The 26225-nt window shown below is 42.0% G+C and overlaps 1 protein-coding gene across 1 annotated transcript; it reads right to left on the reverse strand.

Moving 5' to 3' along the window:
• Window positions 1–798: 798 nt before the first annotated feature.
• Window positions 799–16896, reverse strand: meox2a (mesenchyme homeobox 2a). The gene is made up of 3 exons (XM_015949825.3): window positions 16002–16896; window positions 12150–12322; window positions 799–4566 (listed from the first exon to the last, which is right to left on the reverse strand). The coding sequence occupies exons 1-3, from the start codon at window positions 16555–16557 to the stop codon at window positions 4348–4350; spliced, it is 948 nt and encodes a 315-aa protein (XP_015805311.1). The 5' UTR covers window positions 16558–16896; the 3' UTR covers window positions 799–4347.
• Window positions 16897–26225: the final 9329 nt, after the last annotated feature.

A 26225-nucleotide genomic window follows, 5' to 3' on the forward strand; every position in this document is an offset into this window, starting at 1 on the left:
ACCGCCAAGGCTCCCGCCTTGGTCTGCCACCCGATTCACATTGCACCGGACCCTTCATGTTCCTCCTGCGGGTGGTGGGTCCACAGTTGGACGAGCCCATGTATCCGGTTCGGGCTGGGCCCGGCCGGGCCCCATGGGCGAAAGCCCGGCCACCAGGCGCTCGCTCACGGGCCCCAACCCCAGGCCTGGCTCCAGGGTGGGACCCCGGTAACCCTCCGGGCCGGGTACTCCGACTCTTCGTTTTAACCGCCATGAAAGATCCTTCGAACCGTTCTTTGTCTCACCCTTCACCTAAGACCAATTTGTCATGGGAGACCCTACCAGGGGCACTAAGTGCCCCAGACAACATAGCTCCTAGGATCATTAGGGCACTCAAACTCCTCCACCACGATAAGGTGACGGTTCAAGGAGGAAAAGCTGAGTAGAAAAAACTCTTTTAGCTCCATTGACTTGCATTCATTTTTTCGTTCTTCCAGGGATCCATGAGCCGACCTGAAAGGGAGGGAAGTTAGGCTACCTATGTGTGGTTTTTACCGTTAATCCCTGGAAATACCCATCAAAATGTTGTTAGGAATTAATTAAATGATGCCCAGTTGGTGAAAAATGGTGGCTACAGAACATAAAACCAAATAAATCAGGTTTGAAATACATGGGAGCAGGTCTAAGGGTGTGTCCAAATCCACGGGAAGGATTCTTGTAAGAGCACATTTTGATGTCGATGACGTCACAGCGCAGCGATGAGTACTGTCCGAATTCCAAGATTACTCATTCTCGCATCCTCAAATGCGTCCTCGCTCCGCCCACATTTCGAGGACGGGTCTGTTGTATCCTCACAGAACAAGGCTATCCCAGCATGCTTTGCGCACCGCTGTGGATTTTCAACAGGAAGAGAAAATGGGGAGAGCTACGAAGTTTTAAACGTAAGTAAGTAAGAGTGACTCTGTTCCTGGATCATTTATTTAAACTGAGTGAGCAGGAAGTCTTTGGCAGTGCAGCTGGATCTGCTGCAGGAGGATCCAGACGTGGATGGAGGGCTGGAACAGACCCGTGGCTGAAAGTTTCTGGTCAGAGGGTGGAACATCATACTGGGCAGTCTGCAGAGAGCTTTGGGATGCTTCCTCTCACTGTCCACTCCATCGTCCATCTACAGGGCCTGCTGGGCTGGCTCAGACGACGGCTGTTACATCTCTAAGACGTATTCAGAAATAGGAAATGAGGAGATGGTTCATGGATCCACTGGTATAACAACTGTGACTCTTCAGCAAATAAAACCACAGTGTTGTTTTTAATAGAGGTTCCTACATAAATGACTTGCCTGTTAACAGTAGTGGTGGTCTGCTGGTACCTCCTGCAGGACAGAGCACCACTGACCTCCTCCATACACATCTTCCTCAGACTCATCCTCCAGACCCACAACTTCACCAGCACAAAGGCAGATGTGCAGCACAGTGCATGCTGACCTGTAATAGATTTAAAAAAGAGTTTTTTCTTATTTGAAAAATGTAAAACAAAACATATGACCTGCAGTGCACTGGTTCTGTTCAGTTTAAAGAAAAGCAGAAGGGAATAGTTAAATAAAAACTACAGAGAATTTACATTTTTAAGACAGATCTAATCATTATTAGGCTTAAGTTGAATAAACAAATGCACATTGAAAACACTTCAATGCTATTTTATTCAAAAGCCTGGTTTTTTAAAGCATTTTACCCTCATTTGATGCAAAAAAATAAGTTCTTAAGGTCCAATTTACATTAGAAAACATCCTACTGCATTCAACATTTATCATGCATTTGGTTTATATTAATTACCTGCATGATAATACTCTGTAGTAATGTGTTGTGTATGTTTAACAAGTTCATTCTGTAGCTTAAAACATACATGAAACCATCTAAAGTTAACATGTAAGTCCTGAAAGCTTCTAGAATAAACAAAGTTACTTTACCTGAAAACATTTGTGAACAAACGCTGCTGATGGACGTGAAGCTGCTGTAGCTCCTAAATATTCTTGCTCAATTATCGTTAGCTTTAGCATTTTTCCTTTGCGTGTAGCCTGTGACGGGACCTACGGGCCACCGTAGAGGTGAAGGCTAGACTGTTTGAATTCAGAGGTTCCGGTCTTAGCGGTCTAGCAAGGACCCGGCCTTGCTAGACCGGCGAGGACCCGTACTCATAAGCATCCTGTCCGTGGATTCGGACACACCCTGAGTCTCGGGTCAACGCCATATTAGATGCCATGTTTCCTTCTACGGGAGCCCATGAGGACAAAATGTATTTGCTGATTTTTAACAAACTGTTACAAACTTTCTTCATTCATTAACGTTGTTTTACACATTTACCTCTTCGCTCGTTGCCACTGATGAAAGGAAGTCCGATGTGCTTACCATTTTGCTGAAGTGTGCACTTTCCAGGGCGATCCACAGCATGATTTGGTGTGATGGTGACACAGGATTTAAGTGTGTGCCCCGCAATCGGAAGGTTGCAGGTTTGAGCCCCGCTCAGTTTGTCGCTGGGAAAGACACTTAAACCCCCTTGCCTGCTGGTGGTGGTCGGAGGGACGGGTGGCGCCAGTACTTGTCATCCTCAACTCTGTCAGTGCACCCCAGGGCAGCTGTAGCTACATCGTAGCTCATCCTCACCAGCGTGTGAATGTGTGGGTGAATGACTGATTGTGTTGTAAACTGCCTCCATGACTCTAGAAGGCGCTATTTCAAATAAAGGCCATTTACCATTTTATTTGTTTTGAAAATGGACTGCAGTGCCCAAATCTGAACATATCATTCATACTTAATTCTTACATATTGCACCTTTAAATATGAGACATAAAAGACACCTTAAAAAATATTTGTTCAAACTATCAACAACCTGATCAGGATGGGTCCATCTTCATTTGTTCAGGTTTGCTGGATTTATTCAAGTTTTCTGAAAGTTAGTGTTTTTGTTGTATTTTTTTTACCATGAAAAAATAATAATAATAAGTCTGTTTTATAGGTTTTATAATATTAATAATAATGCACATTTTTGTCAAATTTATTTTGAGTCAGTGAAGAGTAAATATGTGAACGGTGATTTTCCAGCAACGCTCCCCCAGCTATTCCATCTGATTTCGATATAAGAACTTTAAACCTAAACTTGATTACTATTAAATCTCCAGTAAATAGCCCATCTTTGTTTTCACACAGAAAAAACTGAGCTGAAAGAATGACGAAACACCAAAACATCAAAAATGATTGAAATGAGAGACAGAATTTATAAAGGAGCTGGTTTCTGTAGATGCAGACATAAATTTTTTCTTTTTACAAGTTTAAACCCGAATGGAAAAGTTAGATGTAACTGTTCTGCACTGAGCTGCAGTTTCAGGATCCATGGGTTTTGTCTGGGGGTTAACAGGGATTACAAACCTCGAGTGCCGTGCGAGGTGCCTCCAAGACAAATTAGAATGCACAATCACAATGTGGTGAAAGATGAGATCAAGATCGTGACTCGGTAACTGGATCTGATCCTTTGTGGGTTCTCTAGAGTCTTGGCGGGAGTCCTGGCCCTGCCCCAGGGCCAAGGTGAATATAACATGCACCCACATCACCAGCTTTCCACACTCTGAAATGTTTAATTTATATCAGCCGGAACATTCTGGAACATGCATTCATCACCCTGGATCCACACAGACAGATGGCCGCATAAATGGAGAAAAGCCACTCATAAGGATTTACATTTTCCACTGGTTTCAGTTTTATTCAATTTGCAACTCTCTCCAAAAGATTTTATTTTAAATTTATGCTTCAGGTTATAAATCTTTTTACAAAAATCATCTCCGGGCACAAACGTGTCAGCTGAGCTGTCAGTGTTTATTACTTCATGAACTGAACAGTCTTGGTTTAGTATAACTATTAACACAAAACTGAGATTTATTTACATATCATTCATATTTTCAAGGCAAATTAGATTTCCTGGCACCTAAATGAATTAATAACTCAATTAATTGGTGAATTTCCTTTACAGTAGACACTAAGGTGCAAACTGTAAGTTCAGCAGTGCAAAACAAAGCTTTAGCCTGCTTCTCCAAACACACATGGAATGTTAACGGTTTAACTAAGTATGGTGTTCAACATGTTTTTATCAGAAGTGAGAAATCACTTCTGTGCAGTAATAATTCACTCTTCTTTGACATGTTCTCGTTTTAACTACATGGTGATTCTATTTTCAGCACTTTGTTTCTCTGTATTTGTACACTTATTTAGCGTCGTTGTAAGACGATGGCGAATCACCAGACAGCAGTCCTACAGATGGTTGTGAGGCAGAGGCTGGGCCCACAGTCCAGACAGAGCTGGGACCATTGTGTATGTGTGTGCATCATAAATGAGCGTGCTCAGAGCTTTGATCGCTGTCATGACTGTCCCCGTTGGCTAAGGAGTCCGTTGAATGGTGGAGCGCTGCAATGCCAGAGAACTCTGAAGGTAATAATGTCCCCTTTTTGACATTCACCAACTCTTTCTCTCGAGCTGCGACTCCCTGCTGGCCACCTTTCACTCGTTTCCACTTCATCCTCCGGTTCTGGAACCACACCTTTACCTGTGAGGGGAAACAGACAGAAATGTCAACATTCTGTGTCTTGGCGGTTTGTATGAATTTGGATTGTGTGATCACTGAGCAGAGGTTTTGCAGCAGTCAGATCGCAATGTGGAGAAGCAGAAAGGAATTGGGGAAGTCAAGGTGACAGCTAAACCTTGAAATGACTCATTCCAGAGAGATTTTAAGCTTCAAACTCTACATGTTCTGTCTAGATGATTGCACAAACTCTGGCAATTACATCCTGGTGCAAAACAGCCTTCAAACAACAGCTTTAGTAAAAGTGAAACAATACGAATTTTTTGTAAACCTACAAAAAATCTGAATAAATTCATCCATCCATCTGATAAATCAATTAAGAGGAGTTGATTTTTATGAAACTGCTTCACACTTGGCTGCAACTGCTCCAGGGAGAGATGAGATCATGGTACGATGAAGCCAACAAGACCACATGCAAAAAGCAGAGATCCTCTGAGCACATTTGCACCTAAAAGTCTTGTCCATAAAAGCTATGAACAGAATTGGTGTGAAAGGGCAGCCTCGGTGGAGTCTAAATCCCACTGAAATTGAGTCTGACCGATCGCACAGGGACCTAATAGCTCGTATCAAGGGGTCTGGTACTCCATACTGCTGGAGTATCCCCTACAAGATTCCCATAGGGACACATTTAATTGCCTTCTCCATATCCACAAAACACACCAGACTGGTTGGGCAAACTCCCACGCACCCTCCAGGACCCCCTAAGGGTATAGAGCTCGTCCAGTGTTCCACACCCAGGACGAAAACCACATTGCTCCTCCTGAATCTGAGGTTCAATAATCCGATGGACCCTCATCTGCTCCCCAAAACCCCCGAATAGACCTTGCCAAGGAGGCTCAGGAATGTGATCCCCCTTTGGCTTTTTTTTTAATGGGGGACCACCACCACGGTCTGCTAATCCAACGAACCTTCTCCGATGTCCATGTAATGTTGCAGAGTTGCGTCAAACAACTCAGCTCCACAACATCCACAGCCCTAAGGATCTGGTTGGATCTCATCTACCCATGAGGCCCTGCCACTGAGGAACTTTTTGGCCACCTCAGTGACCTCGTATCCAGAGACTGGAGAGCTCTACCCAGAGTCCCCAGACTCCATTTCCTCACTGGAAGAATTGAGGAGGCCTTTGAAGTACTCTGCTCACCAGTCCACATTGTTGCAAGTCAAGGTCAGCAGTGTACTATCTAACCATAAAAAGTATGGGCCATGCTTTGCTTCTCCTTCCTGACACACTGAATGGTGAACCAGAATGGCCTCGAAGCCTTGCAGAAGTCTTGTTTTCCTGAATGGAATTCATTCCACTTGGACTGCTAGCACCTGTCAGCTGCCTTTGAAGTCCCACAGGCCAGAAAGACCCAATAGGACTCTTTCAGCTTGACAGCATCCATCACCATCAGTGTCCACCAGTGGGTTGGAAGGTTACCACTGTGACAGGCACAGGCAACCTTGCAGTCACAGCTCTAGCCAGTCTCTACAATGGAGGCACACAACATGGCCCACTTGATTTCAGTCTCCCCTGCCTCCCCTGGAACTTTGTCAGAGGTGGGAATTGAAGCTCCTTCTGGCAGGAGACTCCAACACAGGATGTCAGCAGACCCTCACATTACATTTGAGCCTGCCAAGTCCTCCCCCACCACCAAAGCCCACTCACCACAAGGTAGAGGTGAGTTGACAGCTCTGTCCCTCTCTTCATCTGAGTGTCCAAAATATGTGGCCACAGATCAGAAGAGACTACAACAAAGTTGATCACTGAGCTGCAGCCTAAGGAATCCTGATGCAAGAAAACATATGGATGGACTGGAACATTTATTCAGCCTGTGAATATCGCTATACGGGTGATGTGGGGGTGGGTGGCACCAGCCTGGAGCAGACCGGCTGTTCTGTGATTCTCCAGGGCCCCCATATGGCCAGTCCACCAATGAAAATAATCATCCTTATGCTTGAACATTGAGATCCACATCAAGGAAGCCAGTTTCTGTAGCCAAGGATCAGACCACCAAGGTCCTTGCCTCAGCTCAGTGGCCCAGTAGTAGAGTGTCCTCCCTAAGACTGGGAGATCAGGGTTCAATTCCTGGTCGGGTCATACTAAAGACCTTGAAAAAATGGGACCCAATGCCTCACTGCTTGGCACTCAGCATTTAAGCGTTGGATTGGGGGGTTAAACCACCAACTGGTTCCCAAGCACAGCTGTGTCTGCAGCTCACCGCTTCCCCAGGGGATGGGTCAAATGCGGAGAACAAATTTTGCACACATATCAGTGTGTGTGTGACAACTAATGGGACTTTAACTTAACTTGACTTTAACTTTAACTTTGGCCACTGCCCGTCTCACACAGCACCTAAAACCTTTGTCCCCTTTCCACTTATTGAAGGGGGACACACATCTCCACTTTGGGGTCTGCATGGCCAGGCTCCATGGATAATAGTCCAGCCACTAGGCTTTCGCCAGTGTGCCCCACCTCAAGGCCTGGCTCCAGAGGCGAATCCAGGAGGGCTCATATCTGCACGAGGGAACAATGTTTCCATTGGTATCAGTCATTGTAAGGGGTTTTTGAGCTGCACTTTATCTAGTCCCTCACCTAGAACCTATTTGCCACCATGCATGGGTGACCCAGAGGTATAAAGCCCCTGACAACTAGGCTCCTGAGATCATTGGGATGCTTAAACCCCAATAAGGTGGCAGCTCAGCGAAGAGTAGTTGTATGACCTAAATCATCTAAACAATTCTGATTAAAAAGCATACTACCCCTACTGAGTGTTGTGTTGTAGCTTCTTATTTGTTCAGCAAAAGATAATATAAACAAGTTCAAATAAATACAACCAGACATTATTTTTTAATTTTGAATTGATGAAATTCCTCAAATCAAAAGCACGTCTGAAAATCAAAAGGACATAAAACTCCTGTGTGACTCAAAGAATCAGATTTCAGTGGACACAGCTATCAAAGCAACACAAATGTTCAAAATAAAAAATGTCGGATGCAGAATGACAGAAAAATACTCACACAAGATTTGATAAGACTAGTGGGATGGTCTTGCACTTGATTTAGCAGAAACTTACTCTTAAATGTGCCTTAATTTTGCAGTTAAATAGCCTCAAATCCATGAAGTTCTCCCTGATTCTTCAAACTGAGACTGCTCAAAGTGAGGTCTACTGAAGTTAATACACAATTCAGAATTTTACCACATAGATCCTCCACAAAAAAACTCCATCTTTAAAGATAAAGTATTCCCCACCCCCCCAAAAAAGAGCCTCTCTGCTGTGCAGGAACCTACTTTTAGAGCTGGGCAGTTATTCCTACAGCAGCATTTATGCGTGAATGTGCTGCCCCATCTGCCACTTGTCGTCTACCTGTTTTCCCTGACTCAACAACCTCTATCGAGTCTCTCAGACTGATGATTAAGCTGTTGCTTAAAACAGTTTACACGTCAAGGAGCAGCAGAGGCTTCCAGGGAGTTGACACATGAAGGAAGGTGGGGGGAGGCTGAGCTGGCCTCTGTCACACAGGGTGAGGTGAGTTTATTTTTGGGGAGTGTTATTCCGAGGGGACAGAGCGGTCACGTGATCAGGAAGTTCATTGACAGCACAAAGGTTTAGCGTACGCTTTGCTGAGCATTGCTACACTGAAGTGCTGTTCTCAAGGGAGACAGGTGATCTTCCACATGCTGTCTGAATTATATATTTTTTACTTTTGTGGTATCCCAGCAAAAACAAATTATGCAAAATGATGCAGAAGTGTTTACCTAAAGAGATTCTCACATTTTTGTTTACTGCTAACAGGTAATTCGGCCAGTTTAACACCCGAAAATCTACAAAAAACTCACTATATGTGTAAAAAAATTCTAAAAGAAATAAATATTAATTTAAAAGGATGAAATTCTAAATTAAAACTGCCATAAAGTGATTTTAAAGGTGGTGTTAAATGTCAGTACTACCTAATTTATGATTTAAAGCTACAATGGCAAACGTGCAAAACAAGCTAGCCTAAAACATTTTTTCATGCCACTTAGCAGTGTTATAATATGGCTGGAAAATTTTTGTGAAAACTAAAAAAACGAACAAAAAATTAAAATTATAAAGTGGTTTTCTCGCATTTGTCTAGAAACCTCAGCCAATAACTTGCCTCGGATCAAAACCAACGAGTGGACCATATGGTTCTCACCCACCGAACCGCTGCATTTCCTTGGGTCCTCCAATTAATAACGCACTCACACATCTAGCAACAGAACACCACTGTTGTGAGAGGTCCTCCGCTCAATAATATCAGAGAAGGAGAAACAGCCAGCTGCTGTTGCTTCAACTTTAGGGCAAACTACCAGAGTCTCAAAACGACTAACACCATTTGAAGTCACGGACAACAGAAGACATTTGGACCTAGAAAACTGTGACCGGTGTTTAGAACTGTCTCGTTCACTGTGACAATGCGGACGTGGACGTTAGCCGACACGAGGGGTGAGATTTGTGTGACTGCATTTGTGTTTAAAACCTTGTGTTGCAGATTTACCTTTGCAGCCTTAAACTTCAGTCTTGAGGAGATTGTTTTAAAATTGAAAATGCATTAAAAAAAAAGGTCACTCGTGCGCCTATTTCAACATTTACTTTTCAACCAACTTCTGTCAGGAAGTGTACGAGTTAAATTCTAAGAATGCATCATATTTCATGCTCCCTTCTTTAAAATGGGCCAGATTTTCATCCTACAAACACATTAAACATCCATCAGACTTCTCCAAACAGCTCACACTGCATAAATCAAGTCCCTAGGCCGGACCGTTTTTCTGCCAGTATTTACCTCACTACACAACTTCAGCTGCAAGAACTGAACCAAAAAAATCATATTTTAAAGCCACAGAATGATTAATTACACTAGTTGGGAAGCAGCCTGCATGAAGGTAAACTGTGTTTGGACCATGTTTGAGTTTCTGCATCTTTGTGAGTTGAACCAAAAGCTGAGCGTTACTTTTCTGATACATCAAACCTTTTTTTTATAGAGCTTTCTGAATAAGAATAAAGAATTGACTAAAAAGCTGCAGGTAGTTTTTATTCTCTGCAAAGTAGATTATTTCTCATATAAGTCAGGCCCTGTCCACACGTAGCCGGGGATCTGCCAAAACGTACATATTTTTCTACGTTTTGGCCTGTCATCCACACGAAAACGGATCTTTTTAAAAACTCCGGCCAAAGTGAAGATCTGCGTTTTCTCCGTTTTGGGTGTCTGCGTGTGGAGAGACAAAACCGGAGTTTTAAGGTCCGCAACGTCACTTTCCGCGACAAAAAATGCTGACATCACATGTGCGGCCTGTGTTTACACTAGCCGACAGCATGGATGCCCTCAGAGCTGCGCTCGCTTTATCAATTGTCCAAGTGCTTTTTGCTTGTTTGTTTTTGCAAGCGGAATTACCGCTCCTTGCGGAAGACCACAGACGAAGGATGAGGTTAAGAACGGGGAAGTACTGCCGCCTACAGGTCTGGCATGTCCTTAACAACGTATTTATCCGGGTACGTGTGGACAGAGTTTTTTTTTTAAACGAGGTGGTGTGGATGCAAGTTTTTGGAGGGGCGGATATTCGTTTAAAAAAAACCAGCTACGTGTGGACTAGGCCTCAGTCTAAACTTTAGCTTATTGTTTAAAGGGATATTTTGTAACTTTTTCATATTTTTAAATTATTTTCTTGAGCCAGTATGTGCTAAAATGACCCTTTACAGGGTTAATGAAAAGTCACTCAGAACCCACTGCTCTCTGTAGCTAGGGATGTGTAATGGTGACATTCTGGTGATGCAATACGTATCACGATACAGGGGAGATGATACGATACGATATATATTGCGATGCATTCAGCCAGACGATATTAGCGAATTTTTAAAACTGAATTTATGGTAGGAAAAATCAATAAACAGTCCGAACTGATACTTAACATGTTTAACATGAGGTATCGGAACCATAATAGAGGGAATTACATTTCAATGGGGAAAACAAAACCCATTGCACACTGATGCCAACTAGCAGTCGGTGTTTGAATTGCACCAAAAGAAAAGAAAATACACAAATGTTTGCATGTTAATTCTTCCTAAATTTTGATACAAGGCTTTTAAATATCACAGGATGAAATATCACAATGTATTGCCATTTTGATATTTTCTTACATCCCTAGTGGCCAGGATACCACTCTTTCAACTTCAGAGTGGCAGGCCGCTCTCTTTTGGACTTAGTAAAGTGGAGCTGGCGCGCCTGGCACTGCAGTCTGCTTCCAGCATGTTTCCTGTATGTTTTAGATCATGAACACAGCTGATTTGTTTAATTTAGTGATGAACTGTTCTTGTAAGGCTGGTGAGACATTTCAGCTGTTAAATGAAGAGTTAAAAAGACAAACGCACAGCGAGGAGATAAGTTTTACTTTCGGTTTTTACTAACAAGCACTAGGGGGTGCTAAAAGCAAGCCAAAACTGTTTAGTTTCTCTTTAAACGCCTTCTTTGGAAATTGAAATAAGCTTCAGATTATTCAACAGTATACTGGATCATGTTTTAACTGCTTCAATCCCTGTGTGTCTTTATTTTTGTGATTGGGTGAATCAAAATGTTATAGCATTAGTAGATTTAGCGTTGTAAAAGCTGGCAGATTGTGGGAATCCTATAGGAAACATGTTTACAATCCAAGAAAAGTGAGGTTTTTGGTTTTCATCTATCCTAACTGTCACTGATCTTCCCTACAGGTTTTGTTTTGTTGGCTTCTTGGAAGACCGCACCATTCACAGACCCACTGTGCTGTGGGAGTTTATGTGATTCTGCTGCAATAAAGACTTTCTGTCTGTTCTTTTGTATATTGGTGCAGCTGTTGCAAACATTTCTGCTGCAGAACAATAGCTGGCAGTGGCATCTGTAAACCTAATCTTCAAAAAACAACCATAAAAAGTATTTCTGACTCAAAAGGCTTTTGAGCAAGCGTCTTGGCCTGTCTTTTTATATTGTTTTGCCTGAATGTGTGCGAGGTATCAAACTCTCAGGCAGCACCTGAAACTCCAGAAGCATTTCCAAACTCTTTGTCAATTCTCTATGGTACAAAAATCACTGGCGTGGTGTCAATTACTTTTGAGGTACGGCTTCCAAAGAGGTGTCATAGATCAACCAGCATTACGCCCCCCCCCCCCCCCCCCCCCACCTCCGTCCATTTGTCTCCTGTTATTTATTTCGTCTGCCTGCGTTTGAAAGCGAGCGTCCCACGCTTGGAGACCAATTTGTAGCTGCACAGGTCGCGTGAGAGAGGAAGTGGCCTGCTAGACAGCGCTTCCTCCGGCCCGTCTCCCTGTCGTGACTGCAGGCTGGCCCTGAAAGAATAGACAGGAACATCTGGAATATGATAGTCCTCTGACACCGCCACATCTGGAGCACAATAACCCCTCATAGCAAAGTTGCCAAAACACGGTAGCGAGTGAAAAGTCTCCTCAAAGTTCCGAGGGTGCTTCTGTTTTCCCAACATGGCCTTAATGTGGTAATGGAGGGTTCAGCTACGCCTAAACCCTGGGGGCGGGGGCAACCTGCAGCTCACGGGAACATACTTGTCTTTCAGTGAGGTCGAGGTTGACGGCGATCTCGTAGCGCCGTAGCCGGGTCAGGTAGTTGTGGTGGGCGAACTCAGCCTCCAGCTCTCGGATTTGCTCCTTGGTGAATGCTGTCCGCTCCTTCCTGGGCTTGCTGCTCACGTCTGGCTTGTAATTCCCGTCCTGGGACTCTGAAACCAAACACCACACAGGTTTCTGCTGTGCTCAGGGGCAGATTTATATGCAGCAAAAATAGAAGAATCAAATAAAAAACAAATGAAAAACACCAAGGCAAAGGCTTTGCGGCAGGTGCGGCTGCAAGGGTGAGAAAGAAACGGCAAAGTTAAGAGAAACAATCAGAGCTGTCAGTCACGTTTTATTGTTCAGTCGTTGTTTATGAATACTTTAAGTGGGTGGAAGGACTCATGGGCGGCAGCACATGTGTGTCTGACTGCAGCAGCTGTGTCGGGACAATACGCCGGCTTTTACACGACCAGCATGGATTTAATTTGTCTGAGTTTGAAAAGATATTTGCTGCTTTGACTTCACCAGACGGGGAGCAAAAGTCTCAGAAAAGCTGAAAAATCATCATTTTCTGTCCCTTCCAGCTATTTATCACTGAGTTCCCAAAGTCAGTAAATATATTGGCATCATAAAAGTTATATTTAGATGTGTGTGGAAAGGAAAACAATCCCAGACTAGAGAAAAAGGACTAAAGTCAAGACAAAAACAGATTGTACACTTGCAGGAGAGAAATAACAAATTCCTGCTTCATCACCATCAATCTACAACAATCCAGTTTTCCTCGTGTTTCCAGAACCCCTCCAAAGAAAACACATATGGTTAATTTGCCTTTCAAATGATTCCTGTTAAAAGCAGCTCTTGTGGGCTCTGCTGGACACAATTCAGATGCTCGTGGGACTTAAAGCAGCAGCAATTGTACGGAAACTCATCTGTGGTCCCGTGAATTTTAACTCTGCCAGTCTGCGTCGAACAAAACTGTAAATAGTCCTGCAGCTCTGAGCCAGACACACGTAATGGAGGCCTGCTGGTTCTGTCTTATTGGGCCTGACTTTTCCAGAGCAGCAAAACAACGAGAAGAAGAGACCGAGCTGCTCTACAAAAGTTAGATTTAGAGCAGAAGGCAAGCAAACAGAAGCAGAAACTGCAGGAATTCACATATAAGGGGTAAGAAATGGAAAACGGCCTTTGTTGACCTGCAGCTTGTGTCTGGCTCACCTTTGACCTTGCCCCCCCCTGTATTTTTAAACCAAGTGGCTGACTGAATCACGTCCTCAGACCCACTCCCTCTGGTTCACGCAGACGTGTAAAAAAGAAATAAAAGTATAATGCAGCCAGTCGCTTCAGACCAGGCCTGGAGTTAAAAGGAGCGGCGAGCTTTTATGGCACCGCCGCTCCACCACAGCAATTAGGTCCTCGCCGAAACTTTCATCTCTCCACAAAAAAGGAGGAATAATTTAGGGAGAATACACCCAGACAGGGAGCGCCGCTCAGGGTTCTCTAATGAACTCAAGTTCAACAGGGACCCTCTTGAAAAAAATAAGAGCAAGTGAAAAGAAATATTTGCTTTTTTCAAGAGGTCCTTCACTCATATTTCTTAGTAGAAATGAACGCTTCGTAAGTCATACTCTGGGGGAAAAAAAGCTCCGGTGCGCCTGTTTCAGCATGGATAATTTAGCCAGAGGAGAAAGTAGCTTCAGACGTCAGGAATGACTCCATTCGCTCTGCGACATGGACGTTTTATCGCCACTAATAACACAAGCTGTTTGGAGTTCTGCCATGTGGTGGAGTTGCTAATGCTAACAGTTAGCTTCTACTAGCTGAGACGTTCTCTGCTGTTTCCTGGATGCTAAACCTACAACAGCCGTCCCCGTGGCGATTCAAGATGGGTGAGTCTATGAACGTTAAATGACAGTGTGACGTCTTCTTCTTCAGAGCGACTCTTAGTGCCAGCGAGAAGACTCTGGCACCTCACGCTTGCACTTTTTATAACAACACCTCATCCAAAAAAGCATCTTTTATTGTTTCTGTCAGAAAACTCTGAACTTTTTAAAGGACGACCACTCCCTCCGCAGCACTATCAACTCAGCAAAGACACCCTTTCCTCACAAGACCCACAAAAAACCCCAAACCCAAGCAGAAACCAGACTCCCTGACTCAGCTCATTAACTGAGCCTGCAGCCTGGCATCAGGAAACAGTCACAACCTGGTAGCAAAAGCAGAAAACTGATCCATATTGGAGGAGAAAGGAGGTAAAAACTGAACATGGAAATAAGTTCTCAGGTTTTGTTTTTATTTCTGTTGCTAAATTCAGGTTTCCTTCGAGCTCCTGGTCCAGATGCTGGAATCCAAGCCAGGCTCTATCTCATGCAGAAGGCAGCGAGCGGTCTGATATTTAGACAGCTGACTGAGTCAGCAGTGTCGTTAGCCTCCATAATCAGTATGATTGGTGTTGCTGTGGCGAGAATGCATAGCTCATCTGACGCAGCAGCAAAGGCAGGATTTCGGTTTTCCGGGGATTTCAAACGGAGAGAAGAAAAATTTTTTAAGCAGCGCATTGATGAAATATGCGATTGCAACATTTTCCATTTGGATAACTGGACGTTTAACTCGGAACAACTAAATAAATTAGGCTTCGTCATTTTGTTTTTATTGTGTTGCAATGATTTTTCCAATTTTCTTCCAATTCCATCACATCTGGACTGACTGTGAATTATAAATCAAATTATTTCCAGTCGTGTTTCGGGGCGGGGCTAATAAACCCAACAAAGGCTTATTCTAAAATAAAATTTACAAACATTTATTTATAAACTGTTGGAATCAAAATTATAATCCCATATGAGAAAATCTGAGATGTGACAACAGAGGCCTTTAAAAGGATGCAAGATCGGCGCTGAAGCTCTGCCATCCACAAAAGGACTGAGGGAACGGCGAGCACACGTTTCCTTGAAACTCTCAGCGATATCAGCTTCCCTGCCAGGACTCCCGTGACCTAAACCCAGACGTTTGTCAGGCAGTGATTGATTATTTCGGTGGGTGTCTGCAGGTCATCCAGCAGGTGATCTCAGTCGGTACACATTTAGTCAAATCTGCTTTTGTGGTATTTGTGTGATTCTTTGGTTCAGCTTGATTCAAACGTAATTTAGGGTTAGGGTTTTGAGGGGACACGGGCTAAAGTTGTTAAATTAAACTCAAAAGCAGCGCTACAAAGCAGATCATTTTTTAAGTTAAACTATATTTGTTGGTAAATTAGTAAAACATTTGATCACTGTTTTAATTATTAAAATAATAACATGCTGTTTGAGATTTTTCTTTCCAGTGTGCTCATTTATTTAAAAGTTTGCCTTCTTAGATCATCGTGACTCCTTATGTTTCCCGCTTCGTTCCAGTGATTTATTTTCACCACAAGATTCAGAAAGAAGAAAAGACCTGACATGTTTGCCTCAGTGAGGCGTTAAGTGCAGCACGAGGCGCCGGTGTTGCCTTTTACAATCCATGACATCAATTCTTAACTGTGCACCTTGTTTTCTGCCCTCTGAAGAGCGTCGCAACAAACCAGATGTTAGTTTTACACAAAGCGTGCCAGCAGTCAGATGTGCCCGTGCAGTCGCAGCGTGGCCTTTGCTCAGCGCCGCCGTACGCCTGCAGCGTCGCTGCGTGTCAGCCGACGCCTACAAACTGATTTTTGGTTTTTCTATCACAGCTGTGGATTTCCCAGAATCCCGCCAACTTGTACAGATGTTTGTGGTCATTTTTAAAAATGCTGATTCACTTTTAGTCTGCGTGTGGGCGGTCTTGTGAAATAATAGAATTAAACTCCCTCTCTAGGATCATCTCATCTCTTCTTACCTGAACTGTCACTTTTCCTCTTGTTGCTCCTCTTCTCAGCCTCGGCAGGTGACAGAGTCTGTCTGCCAAAGTCTGAGGGTACGCAGGAGGCCCCCGTGGGGGTACTGTCATTGCCCAGCGTCGGGGTGCTGGCGCACATACTGGGTGCCCCGGGGTGGCCCAGGTCCGGAGGTGTGGGAACATTCTCGTGGGACGAGAGGGAATGCGGGTGGCAGAGGCCGTGACGCACACTGCCGCCGCCAGGTGACGGCATCTGTGGGATGTGCCAAGATGCGTGATGCTGAGGTTGTTGGTGATGCTGCTGGGAAGGCAGGTGACTCCGGTGGTGGTGGTGGTGGTGGTGGTGGGTAAACAGGCCATCATCAGTCGAGTAGCTGGAGATGACACAGGGCGAAGGGGAAGATGTGGAGGAGGAGGAGGATGAAGAGGCCAGGTCGGGGTAGGTGATGTGATCTGAGCGTCCATGAAGAGTCAGGGGGGACTGGGTGAAGGCAGGATGCAGGGCCTGACCCGGGACATGGGGGCTCCGCAGGCATCCGAACAGCGTGTGATCCATGGGGTGAGGAGACCTCCAGTACAGGTGAGACGAGCAGGTAACGGGGATGAAGTTACTAAATCACCAGGAAACAAAGAAAGATCACACGCACATATCCAAGAGACTTTCCCAAAACCTTTTCTGTGTTCCCCTTAAAGCACAGTAATCAAAAAGTCAGCGTGGAGAGCAAAAAGTGCTCTGAGACTGGTGTCCTGTGGTAATCCAGAGCATGCGTCTGCCTGGCAGGCTGTGCAGGATAAACAGTTAGCCCAGGACAAGCTGCTGCACCTCTTCTCAGATGTCAGGAGGAACACAAGACTGAGGCTCGAGGCTGGAAGCGCAGGAGGTTCCTAGGAACTGCAGAACGAGGGGAGCCAGCAAAGGGGATGTTATAAATAGGGTGTAACGTGAGAGGGAGGCTGGGTCATAGACTGCATACGCGCTACTGACCACATATATATGATCACCCTCCTAAAAGCACAGCATAATAAATCTACACTATTAAAATGGCTGAGCCTAATTTTGGACTTGACCTGTGGTGCCCATCTTCCCTTTCTTTTTGATTTTTACGTGTTAAAAACGACGTGAATGTCTCACGGGTGTGGCTGGAAGAAGGGGATGTGGAGTCAGGGGAAGTGGAGAGATGTCAAAGGTTAACTCAGCACGTCACGGCATCGCTAAACAAATACCGCCACAGCCGGGAGCCACGGTGATGCTCTCCGGCTTCCTGTCACCTATTGAGTAATTTTTTTGTGTAAACAAATAATTCACACTTTGTTATTATTTTATTTAGCGGCTAAAATAAAGAATGAATCAACTGATACACAAATACAGATTCAAATGTGGATTTTTTTTTTTGATTACTGAACCCTGTGGACGTCACAACCCGCCTTTACGCTGTTTTACTTTTAAAAGAGAAGGTGGATCATTGTATTCCAGTAGTTTTTTAACCACATACCCATATGTGTGGGGTTTTCAATCTGGTTTAATCCAGCCCTTAAAGACGATTCATGATATTCTAATTGTTGTTGACTCTGGTGTCGGAGCTGTTTATCACAGCATCTCACAGCTGCACTCGATCCAGCAGGTCATGACTTTTTATCCCTCGTCTTGAGAACGTTCAAGGAACCTTTTTAATAAGTTAGCCTCTTATCTGAGCGAAGGATCCTTTTCTGTATACATCAGAGATTTTTCTTATAAATCAGCTTCTTTAACCTGTGGTGTCCCTCAGGGTTCTTTAGTAAGACCCCTTGCTTTTTATCCATCCAACCTCTGAAGCAGTTTTTTATGTTGATGTCACTAAATGTTTATTTACAACTCTTTTTTTTACCTTAGTAAGTATTTTATTTGCATGAATCAGGTTTGTTTTAATCCTAATAAAAGAGAAATTCTGCACATAAATTTATTTTGTGTTAATTAAGACTTGGAATTATTTTTTAAGGCCATAAAATATTTTAAGGAATATGTTTCTTTTTTATTCTTTTCAGTTTTTTATTTAATTTAATCTGTTGACAAAACAAATTTTTCTTAACCTATTTTATTTATACAATTCAAATATTTTAGTTATATGTATAGTTTTTAAAATAAATACTAGTTAGAAACATGGATTTGGGCATCAAATCCACACATGAAACTTGGTCTAATTGCTATAAATAATAATGAATTCATCAATTATATTCAAGAGTACATGAACCTAATTTAAAATTCTGCTCTAGTCTTCTTGCTCTTTGGACCATGTGGAACTCGGCTGTTCTCTGATCCAAACACGAAGCTCTTTAAGGAGGTTTTCCTGAATGTTTTATGAAACCTGCTCCACCCAATAAAAGGTATTCCAGAACATCTGATAATGAGAACACTAATCCATTAAAACCAGACTATTTAAGTGTGTATATAAAGACTTTTGTAATTAATAGCCCTAATTTTGTGTTTCTACTAGTGCAGCGACAGGATTGTCACAATGATCTTCGTAGGTTGAAACAAAACCAATCAGACTTTTTTCCGAGGAGCTTTATCAGTGCGAAATAAAAAAAGCTAAGTTTTCAAATTTGTTACGTGTGTTTTGTTATTCAGGCTAACGCACAAACCATTCCCCTCGCTCGCATTAGAGTGTTTTTTTTACACATATATAATTGACTGGGGGTAGGAAGGGGCTTTCCAAATAAACTTGAACTTGAATTTTATTTTATTTTAATTTACATGTAAATATGATCAAATTTTTATGATAATGAATAATTAAATCCTTGGAATTTATTTTAAATCAAATATTTTAATAATTTCAATTGCAAATAGCAAATTAAACTCTCACTTCCTACATTATTTACATTCAGAAGAAAAACTCCAGATTAAAAAAATTTAAACTAACAGAATTATGAAGTTTATTTCTGCTTCTCTCTCTCTCTCTCTCTCTCTCTCTCTCTCTCTCTCTCTCTCTCTCTCTCTCTCTCTCTCTCTCTCTCTCTCTCTCTCTCTCTCTGTATATATATATATATATATATATATATATACATATATATATATATATATATATATATATACATATATATATATACATTTCTATTAAAGTATTAAAGTAAGAATGATACATAACACAAATCAAATAAAAAATATAGCATTCTGTAACATTAGATACATTGCATATTCAGCTTGTTTATACTGACCACAATCCTGGTTCTATTTATATAACGCTCATTTATTAATAAATCTGAAATTAGAAAAAGATTTGGATTTCATTTTTAAGATATATTTTAAAGTAAAGCGAACATCAAACTCATGCCAGTCCTACATTATTCAAATATTTCAAGCGTTCTGAATTGATTTAAATTTCAAAAACGGAAAAAAATCACTACAAATTCAACTCAAAACAAAGATGAAACAGGTTTAAAATGTATGGGTTTCTGTGAGATTTTGTGACTCAGTCGGATTTTACGGGGAGCAGTCACAAAAACGTTATGCTCTGGGATCCAGTTGGACATCGCAGGCTGTGCCACAGGCTCCGCGGGCCGCCTGAGAAAGGAAATTAATTCCTCTTTGAGAGAAAATTACTTTAACAGATATCATGGCGGAGGCAGGCAGTGAGTTAGACGCTGTTGTAGACACACACACACACACAAATCTGCAGTCCCTCCAAAGTGTCCGAAGGCTGCAGAGGAAAAGGCACCTTAGGTGAGTGAGTGTCAAGCTCTTCTACTGTTTTTCTTACAAATTTAGGCCATTAGCAGGTTAGTCCCGGCTTTATGTTTGCTCAGAGCCTTGAGCAGGTATTAGTGCACACCTGTTTTCAATCCTGTAGCCGGTCCTGAGGCACTGATGGCCTGTGTGGTGGCGTGGGTGTTTTCACTCAGTTTCTGCCCCTTGAGGTCTACATAAGTCAGAATCTCCCACCAGCATGTGTGTGTGTGTGCGTGCGTGTGTGCGTGCGTGTGTGTGTGTGCGTGTGTGTGTGTGTGTGTGTGTTTTGTTACCTCACTAATAAATGTAGTTTATTTTTGCTTTGCACACCCACGGTTTTCCTAAATAAGCCCCCTCCTGCTGCTTTTATGATCTGTTAACAGCAAAAATACTGTCACTAATTTGGATTCAGGGATGAGTTTCTGATGCTGTGCTTTCATTCTCGGGCATTTATTAAGTCCAATAAAAAAATAAACAAGTCCCGTGAGAGGATGTTGTAAAAACAGGCACAGATGACATCAAAATACCCACAGTTGTCTCTGGAAACACCTGTTTGTGATGAGGGGGAGAGAAGTTTCAGATAGAAGAGAAAAAGTGAACTTGATGCTCAGAAGGTGAATCAAACTCTGTGGCTGTCAGTCACAGGAACAGGAAGTCAACAAAAGAAAACAAGCAGCCATCACCTCACTGCTTTACTTCCTGGACCCCTTTAAATAAAACACGATGCAAACACAACAGGTCGGGACCTCGGTGAAAGGGTTAAACTCTTTATCAGACAGTCCATAGAAGGTTTCAGTCATTTAGAATAAATTGGTACTAAATGATAAAATATAAAAGCTGCATTAAACTGAGCTTGGCTATTATATATATATATATATATATATATATATATATATATATATATATTTTTTTTTTTTTTTCAGAAGAAGCTCACAAAGGTGTGATAATAGTTCAACACAATTTCTTGCCTTTTAGTTCATTAGCTCTCAGCTTCAGTACTGTTAAAGACCCAGAGCGAGTGTCTTCATCAGGAGATTTTTTCCCATCTGTGTCTAATGTGGAAACATTTTTGTGGAGACACTCAGTGTGGAAGTCTGAAGCAGGACGTTTGAAAGCTTGTTGGTTACCTCCAACAGACAGGGACACCACTCCATCAAAGGGATTAGCACTTTCTTACAGCAGTAAACTGAAAAGGCTTCTTTTTTTGGCCATTTTTTTTATTAATACATGAGAAGCACCTTTATTTTCCATGTTTTATTTAACATGTGATTTAAGTAAAAAAACAACGAATAATTTTAACTTATTTTTATTCAAATTTTTCTTTAAATTCAGGAGGTTTCCACAGAAGAATGACACCAATGATACAAGTAGATTATTTTCTATACTTCATTTAGAAGTAGCTAAAAACGGCTTCAATTTTCACGAAAACATGTTTAAAATGTAAATCTGACCTTCTTGTAGGCATTTGTCCAAAAACTTCAATCAAACCATTTCTGTCCTTTAAGCATCCAGACGGAGACAAAAAATAATCAAGATGGAGCATCAGGATTAGTACCTCCATCATAAACCTAATATATACGTATTACCACTGCCCCCTACAGGAGGCCATACAGGTGGCGAGGGCCATAATTGCATCTAGGTTAATGTTATATGGTTAAATACTTGGCTGTACAGTGGTACAGTAGTTAGAGCTGTTGCCTTGCAACAAGAAAGTCCCAGGTTCAACTTCAGGTTTGGGGTCATCCTGCATGAAGTTTGCTTGTTCTTCCTGTGCATGCATGGGTTCTCTCCAGCTTCCTCCCACAGTCCAAGAATATGACTGTTAAGCAGTGGCGGCTGGTGAAAAATATTTTTGGTGGGGCTGTGCTATTTTTTATTTTCAAACAAACTTGTGCTTTCTGAGCTTTGTGCACAACTCCACTATTTCCTGAATTAAGCACAGCTCTTTTATTTCCTGTCTTACATCATTGGACAAACTGATTAATCCAGGTGTGTCTGACTATTGGCACGCTGCCTTGCGGACCAAGGTTGAAAAATACTGCATTAAACTGCACATAAAATAACACGACCATAAATGGTAAATAGGCAATGCAAGAGGCAAGTAACAAAAACATTTTGTTTAATTTCAACATTTGAGTGAACACGAAAAATTATGAGCAGGTCACTGTTACAGTAATGGTAGTAAACACTACTTAGACAAAATGCCAGAAATTTACACTGTTAAATATTTCTGGAGTGTTGTGCCAAGGTCAACTTTATACAAAGATCAAGTGGATGCATTTGTGTGTGTGTGATGCCTCATTTGTACAGAAATTTTGCCCTTCTTCTGTCCTTCTGAGTGGCAAAGCTCTCGATTAGCTTTTTATTGAAGTCAGGAATGTTTGTGACAAGCTATTTTTCCATGGAGAGCATGGCAAGAGCATTCAGCCCATCCTGTGTCATGGTGTTCCTCAGGAAAGTCTTAATCCTCTTTAAAGTAGATAAATAAAAAAAAACAGATAAGTACATAGGAAACACTTTCATAGGAAATAATGTCATCAGTATCCTCTTACAAATGTCATATTTCCCAGTTTTTGGGACAATAAAACATTTCTGATTCTCAATCAGATGTTTTTACATTTGAGGTAAAAACATCTGATTGAGAATCAGAAATGTTTTATTGTCCCAAAAGCTGGGAAATTTGTTTGCTGCAGCAGATGTGTAACAAGTAAAATGGAATCAGATTGATGTATGTACAAATTTACATGAAATACACATTTACGTGATTAAATATGTATAATAAGTATGTGTGTTGAAATTAGTTTTTACAGTTATTGCACATTAAACATGTTATTAAACAAATGTCCCGGTTTGTGGGACAACCAAGGATTTCTTATTCTGATTGTCTTGTTCACAGAAATGTAATGTACAGCTTACGTCTGCACCCAGCTGCTGTTGTTCTCCCTGGCCAAACGTCCTCCGTTTCTTCCGTTTCCCTCGTCGAGCTGCATCGCAATGTTAGCTCTGCCTAGCATGGCTAGCTTCACCATGTTGTTGTCCATGTGTGCCCGGGATGACTCGTGTTTCTTCACCTTCTCAGAAAAATGTTTCATGTCTGTAACTCCTGACTCAATCCATGCCTTATCTGTCCCAGCCGTTTTGAATAACAAACACGGAAAGCAAAATAACGCATTAGCGTGATTGCATCCAGCTAGCCAAGCCTTCCTGGTGTACCAATTTCGGGAGAAGCCTCGTGTGTACAGTTTACCCTTCTCCTTATCCTGCTGGCTTATCTTTGCGTCGGGCTGATCTGGTCCAAGCTCTTTGACATTAAGTTTTTCCACCATAGTTCTCCTCTCGAACGGATACTGGAGAAGAGACTGAACTGAATTCAGTGGCTGCTGAGATCCGGTATCCATGCTGGTTGTAGTCACTGGCGGCGTCCATGTTACATCTGCGTCACGACCAAAAACGACTCTGCCGAGTTCTACCGAACACCAACGAGACCTTTGGAGGTAGCTCTATCGCCCATCATGCTTCTGAAACAACGTCGACGCTGATTGGATACATTCCCATTCCTACCCTTTGATTTTCTTGTCAGCAATTGGACGGCTGGTCCCGTCCTGTTTGGGCGATTCAAAAACAGCCTACAGCCTCCACCGCTCGGCAGAGACCGGCAGAGACCAACATATATATATATATATATATATATATATATATATATATATATATATATATATATATATATATATATATATATATATATATATGATTTATTTTTGTTACAAAACACACAATTAACTTAGAATATGTGATTGTTGTTAATTTTATTTATTAATTTTTTTTAAATAAAAATTAAAAACACTGGGGAAAACTGGGAGGGCGGCGCCCTATTGCCCTCTACTGGCCAGCTGCCACTGCTGTTAAGTTAGTTAGCTTCTTTAAATTGTCCTTGTGTGTGTGTGTGTGTATGCACCCTGTCCAGGGTGTACCCGACCTGTTTGCCCGAAGGCTGTAGGATAGGCGCCTGCTCCCCACGACCCTGCGTGGATAAGCAGGTATAAGTAATGAATGGATGGTTAAATACTAACATAATAAAGCTAATTAATGTACAATTGTTTTAAAAAAGGTGTGGTTCACTGAAAAAACACTTTTTAAATGATTATTTCTGATTATAATTGGTCACTGAGTTTCTCCTGCATTAGCTTCTGAAACTCTAGGATTAGAAAAGCCTGACAGATCTACATCACACGGTTGCCTAACATTAATGTTCTCACCCATCTTGACTCACGACGGGGAAGGCTGTTGTTAGTTTTTTGTCCAAGAAATAGCAGAGAATGGCTTGACTACTAGAAGGTAACCATTAGCATTAGCAACTCCACCACACAGCAGAACTCATCCAGGCGTGTGCGATAAGTGGAAATAAAACATCATCATAGAGCAAACAGAGTCAGTGGTAGAGTCACTTTACTGTTAGCCAATCAGAGACAAGATGTCCAAATACAGGAAATAAGACTCCAAATCCTGTCATCTGAAGCTATTTTCTCTTCCAGCTGACTTGTGCTTACTGAAACAGGCACATAGAGTACAACTCACAAGACATTTGTTCGTACTAAAGACCACTGCAAACATATTGATTAAATGAGTGAACCACACCTTTAATAATTTATTTGATTGTTATTTTTTCATATTTGAGGGTCTTAAATGTTTTGTCAACTACTCTCCACTTTCTGACTAACAGTAACTGTTGCTCAAACTAAAATTTCTACATATTTGAAACAATATGCTAAAAATGAAGTGGTTGTGCATTAGTTGTTGTTGTCCTCTTTTCAAAAAATATGGCCTGGAATAGCTCTGCAAATTCATTTTTATGCTCAACAATAATACTTTTTTTTTGTTACATGTAAACATTTCTGAAAAATAGTGACCTTACAATTGAATCCTAATTATGAGGTCAAATTGATTTTGTGGGTAATTTTATAATACACAATAAAATGCAGGATGCAGGTTGATTTCACTCAATCAATTATTTTAGAAGTTAGACTCTTTAAAGAATAAGCGGCATATTTCCATGATGGAGAGAGTTTTGGAGCGATGTGGAAACTGTTGTCGCTGCTCGTTTCCTTTCTGACTTCAGCTGCAGATTTACAGCCGTGGTACAGTTCAATGAAGAGCACAAAGTCAGACATGAACAGCAGTGACAGCCAGTAAACGTGTCCGTATTTATAACTCAGTTACATGATGAGAACAGTCGCTTTTTCAATGAATGGCACACGCAAGAAAAGAAAGGCTTCAAAAAGGAATCTTTCTCTGCTGTCTCATTTCCAAAATGTCTTTAAAATAATGTACATGAGAGCTCAAAGTTGCATCTGATGAAAAAAGGAACTTGCCTTAATTTTTAAGACAAAATTAAATTTTTACTTGAACTTCAAATGTGAGCTTTCCTGATGTATTGTGTCATATTAGTGCCACATGAGAAAAAAAGCCAAACGATTGTCAAAATTAGATCTGTCAAGAAAAAATGTCAGAATACTATTTAAGACATTGAAGTATTGTTTGGAGATAGAAAAGGGAAAACAGCAAACATAGGTAATTTCACAAATATCCTGAGGAAGTAACTCCTGAAACCGACTTTATGTGATCTGTTTTAATCATTAAAGGTGTGGGACACTCGTTTAATCAATACATTTGCAGCGGTCTCTAGTGGGACCGAATGCCATGGAAGCCGTACTCAGGGGGATAAAAGCTCAGATGTGCTTGTTTCAGGAACTAGCAGAATCAGAGGAGAGCTGAACACAACAGCATTTGGAGTCTTAACCAGGCTTTATGCTTCTCCGTCTGCGTCAGCGCGGAGACACGCAACGCCATTATCCATCCTTGCGTAGGGCTCCGGCAGGCACGCAAATACGTACGGAGTCGAGCCCACTTTTTTAAACATCCGTTGAACGAGACAGATTACGCAAGCTTGTGATTGGTCAGGACGCCGCTGTTGTTTACAGCGCCGCCGTTGCAAAGAGAGCCGAGGATAACTAGCGGCAGACACGGAGAAGCTTGAAGAATACCTCGCGAAAAAACTCCAAAAATATGAACGTTTACTTCTCCCGTGACTGGAGAAGTGAAAAGATGTGCAGCAAGCATTTTATTTGTGGACGGAAATGACAGGAAACGTGGGTTTAGAGGTGGGGAGCGCATGAAGCGGTGGGAGAATGAGAGACAAATATCTGTGTTAAAAGTCTCTTATATACACAAAAAACACAATATAAACACACTATCTTGGACCGATACATGACAGGATACCACAGAACAGCGCTACGCCCTCTGTTGTCCTGCCGAGCAATTGCTTTGCAACACTCTCCAGGAGACGGAGAAGTATGAGAGCAAAACGCTTCCGTCAATCCGTGCCTGTCTGTCCCTTGCGAAGCTGACGGAGAAGCATAAACCAGACCTTACTTCCTGATATTTGGACATCTCACCTCGGATTGGATGACAGCAACCCGACTCTACCACTGACTCTGTTTGCACTACGACATGAATGTTTAATT

The sequence above is a fragment of the Nothobranchius furzeri genome, chromosome 5 (assembly GCF_043380555.1).
Source record: "Nothobranchius furzeri strain GRZ-AD chromosome 5, NfurGRZ-RIMD1, whole genome shotgun sequence".
In the NCBI taxonomy this organism is placed as follows: Eukaryota; Metazoa; Chordata; class Actinopteri; order Cyprinodontiformes; family Nothobranchiidae; genus Nothobranchius; species Nothobranchius furzeri.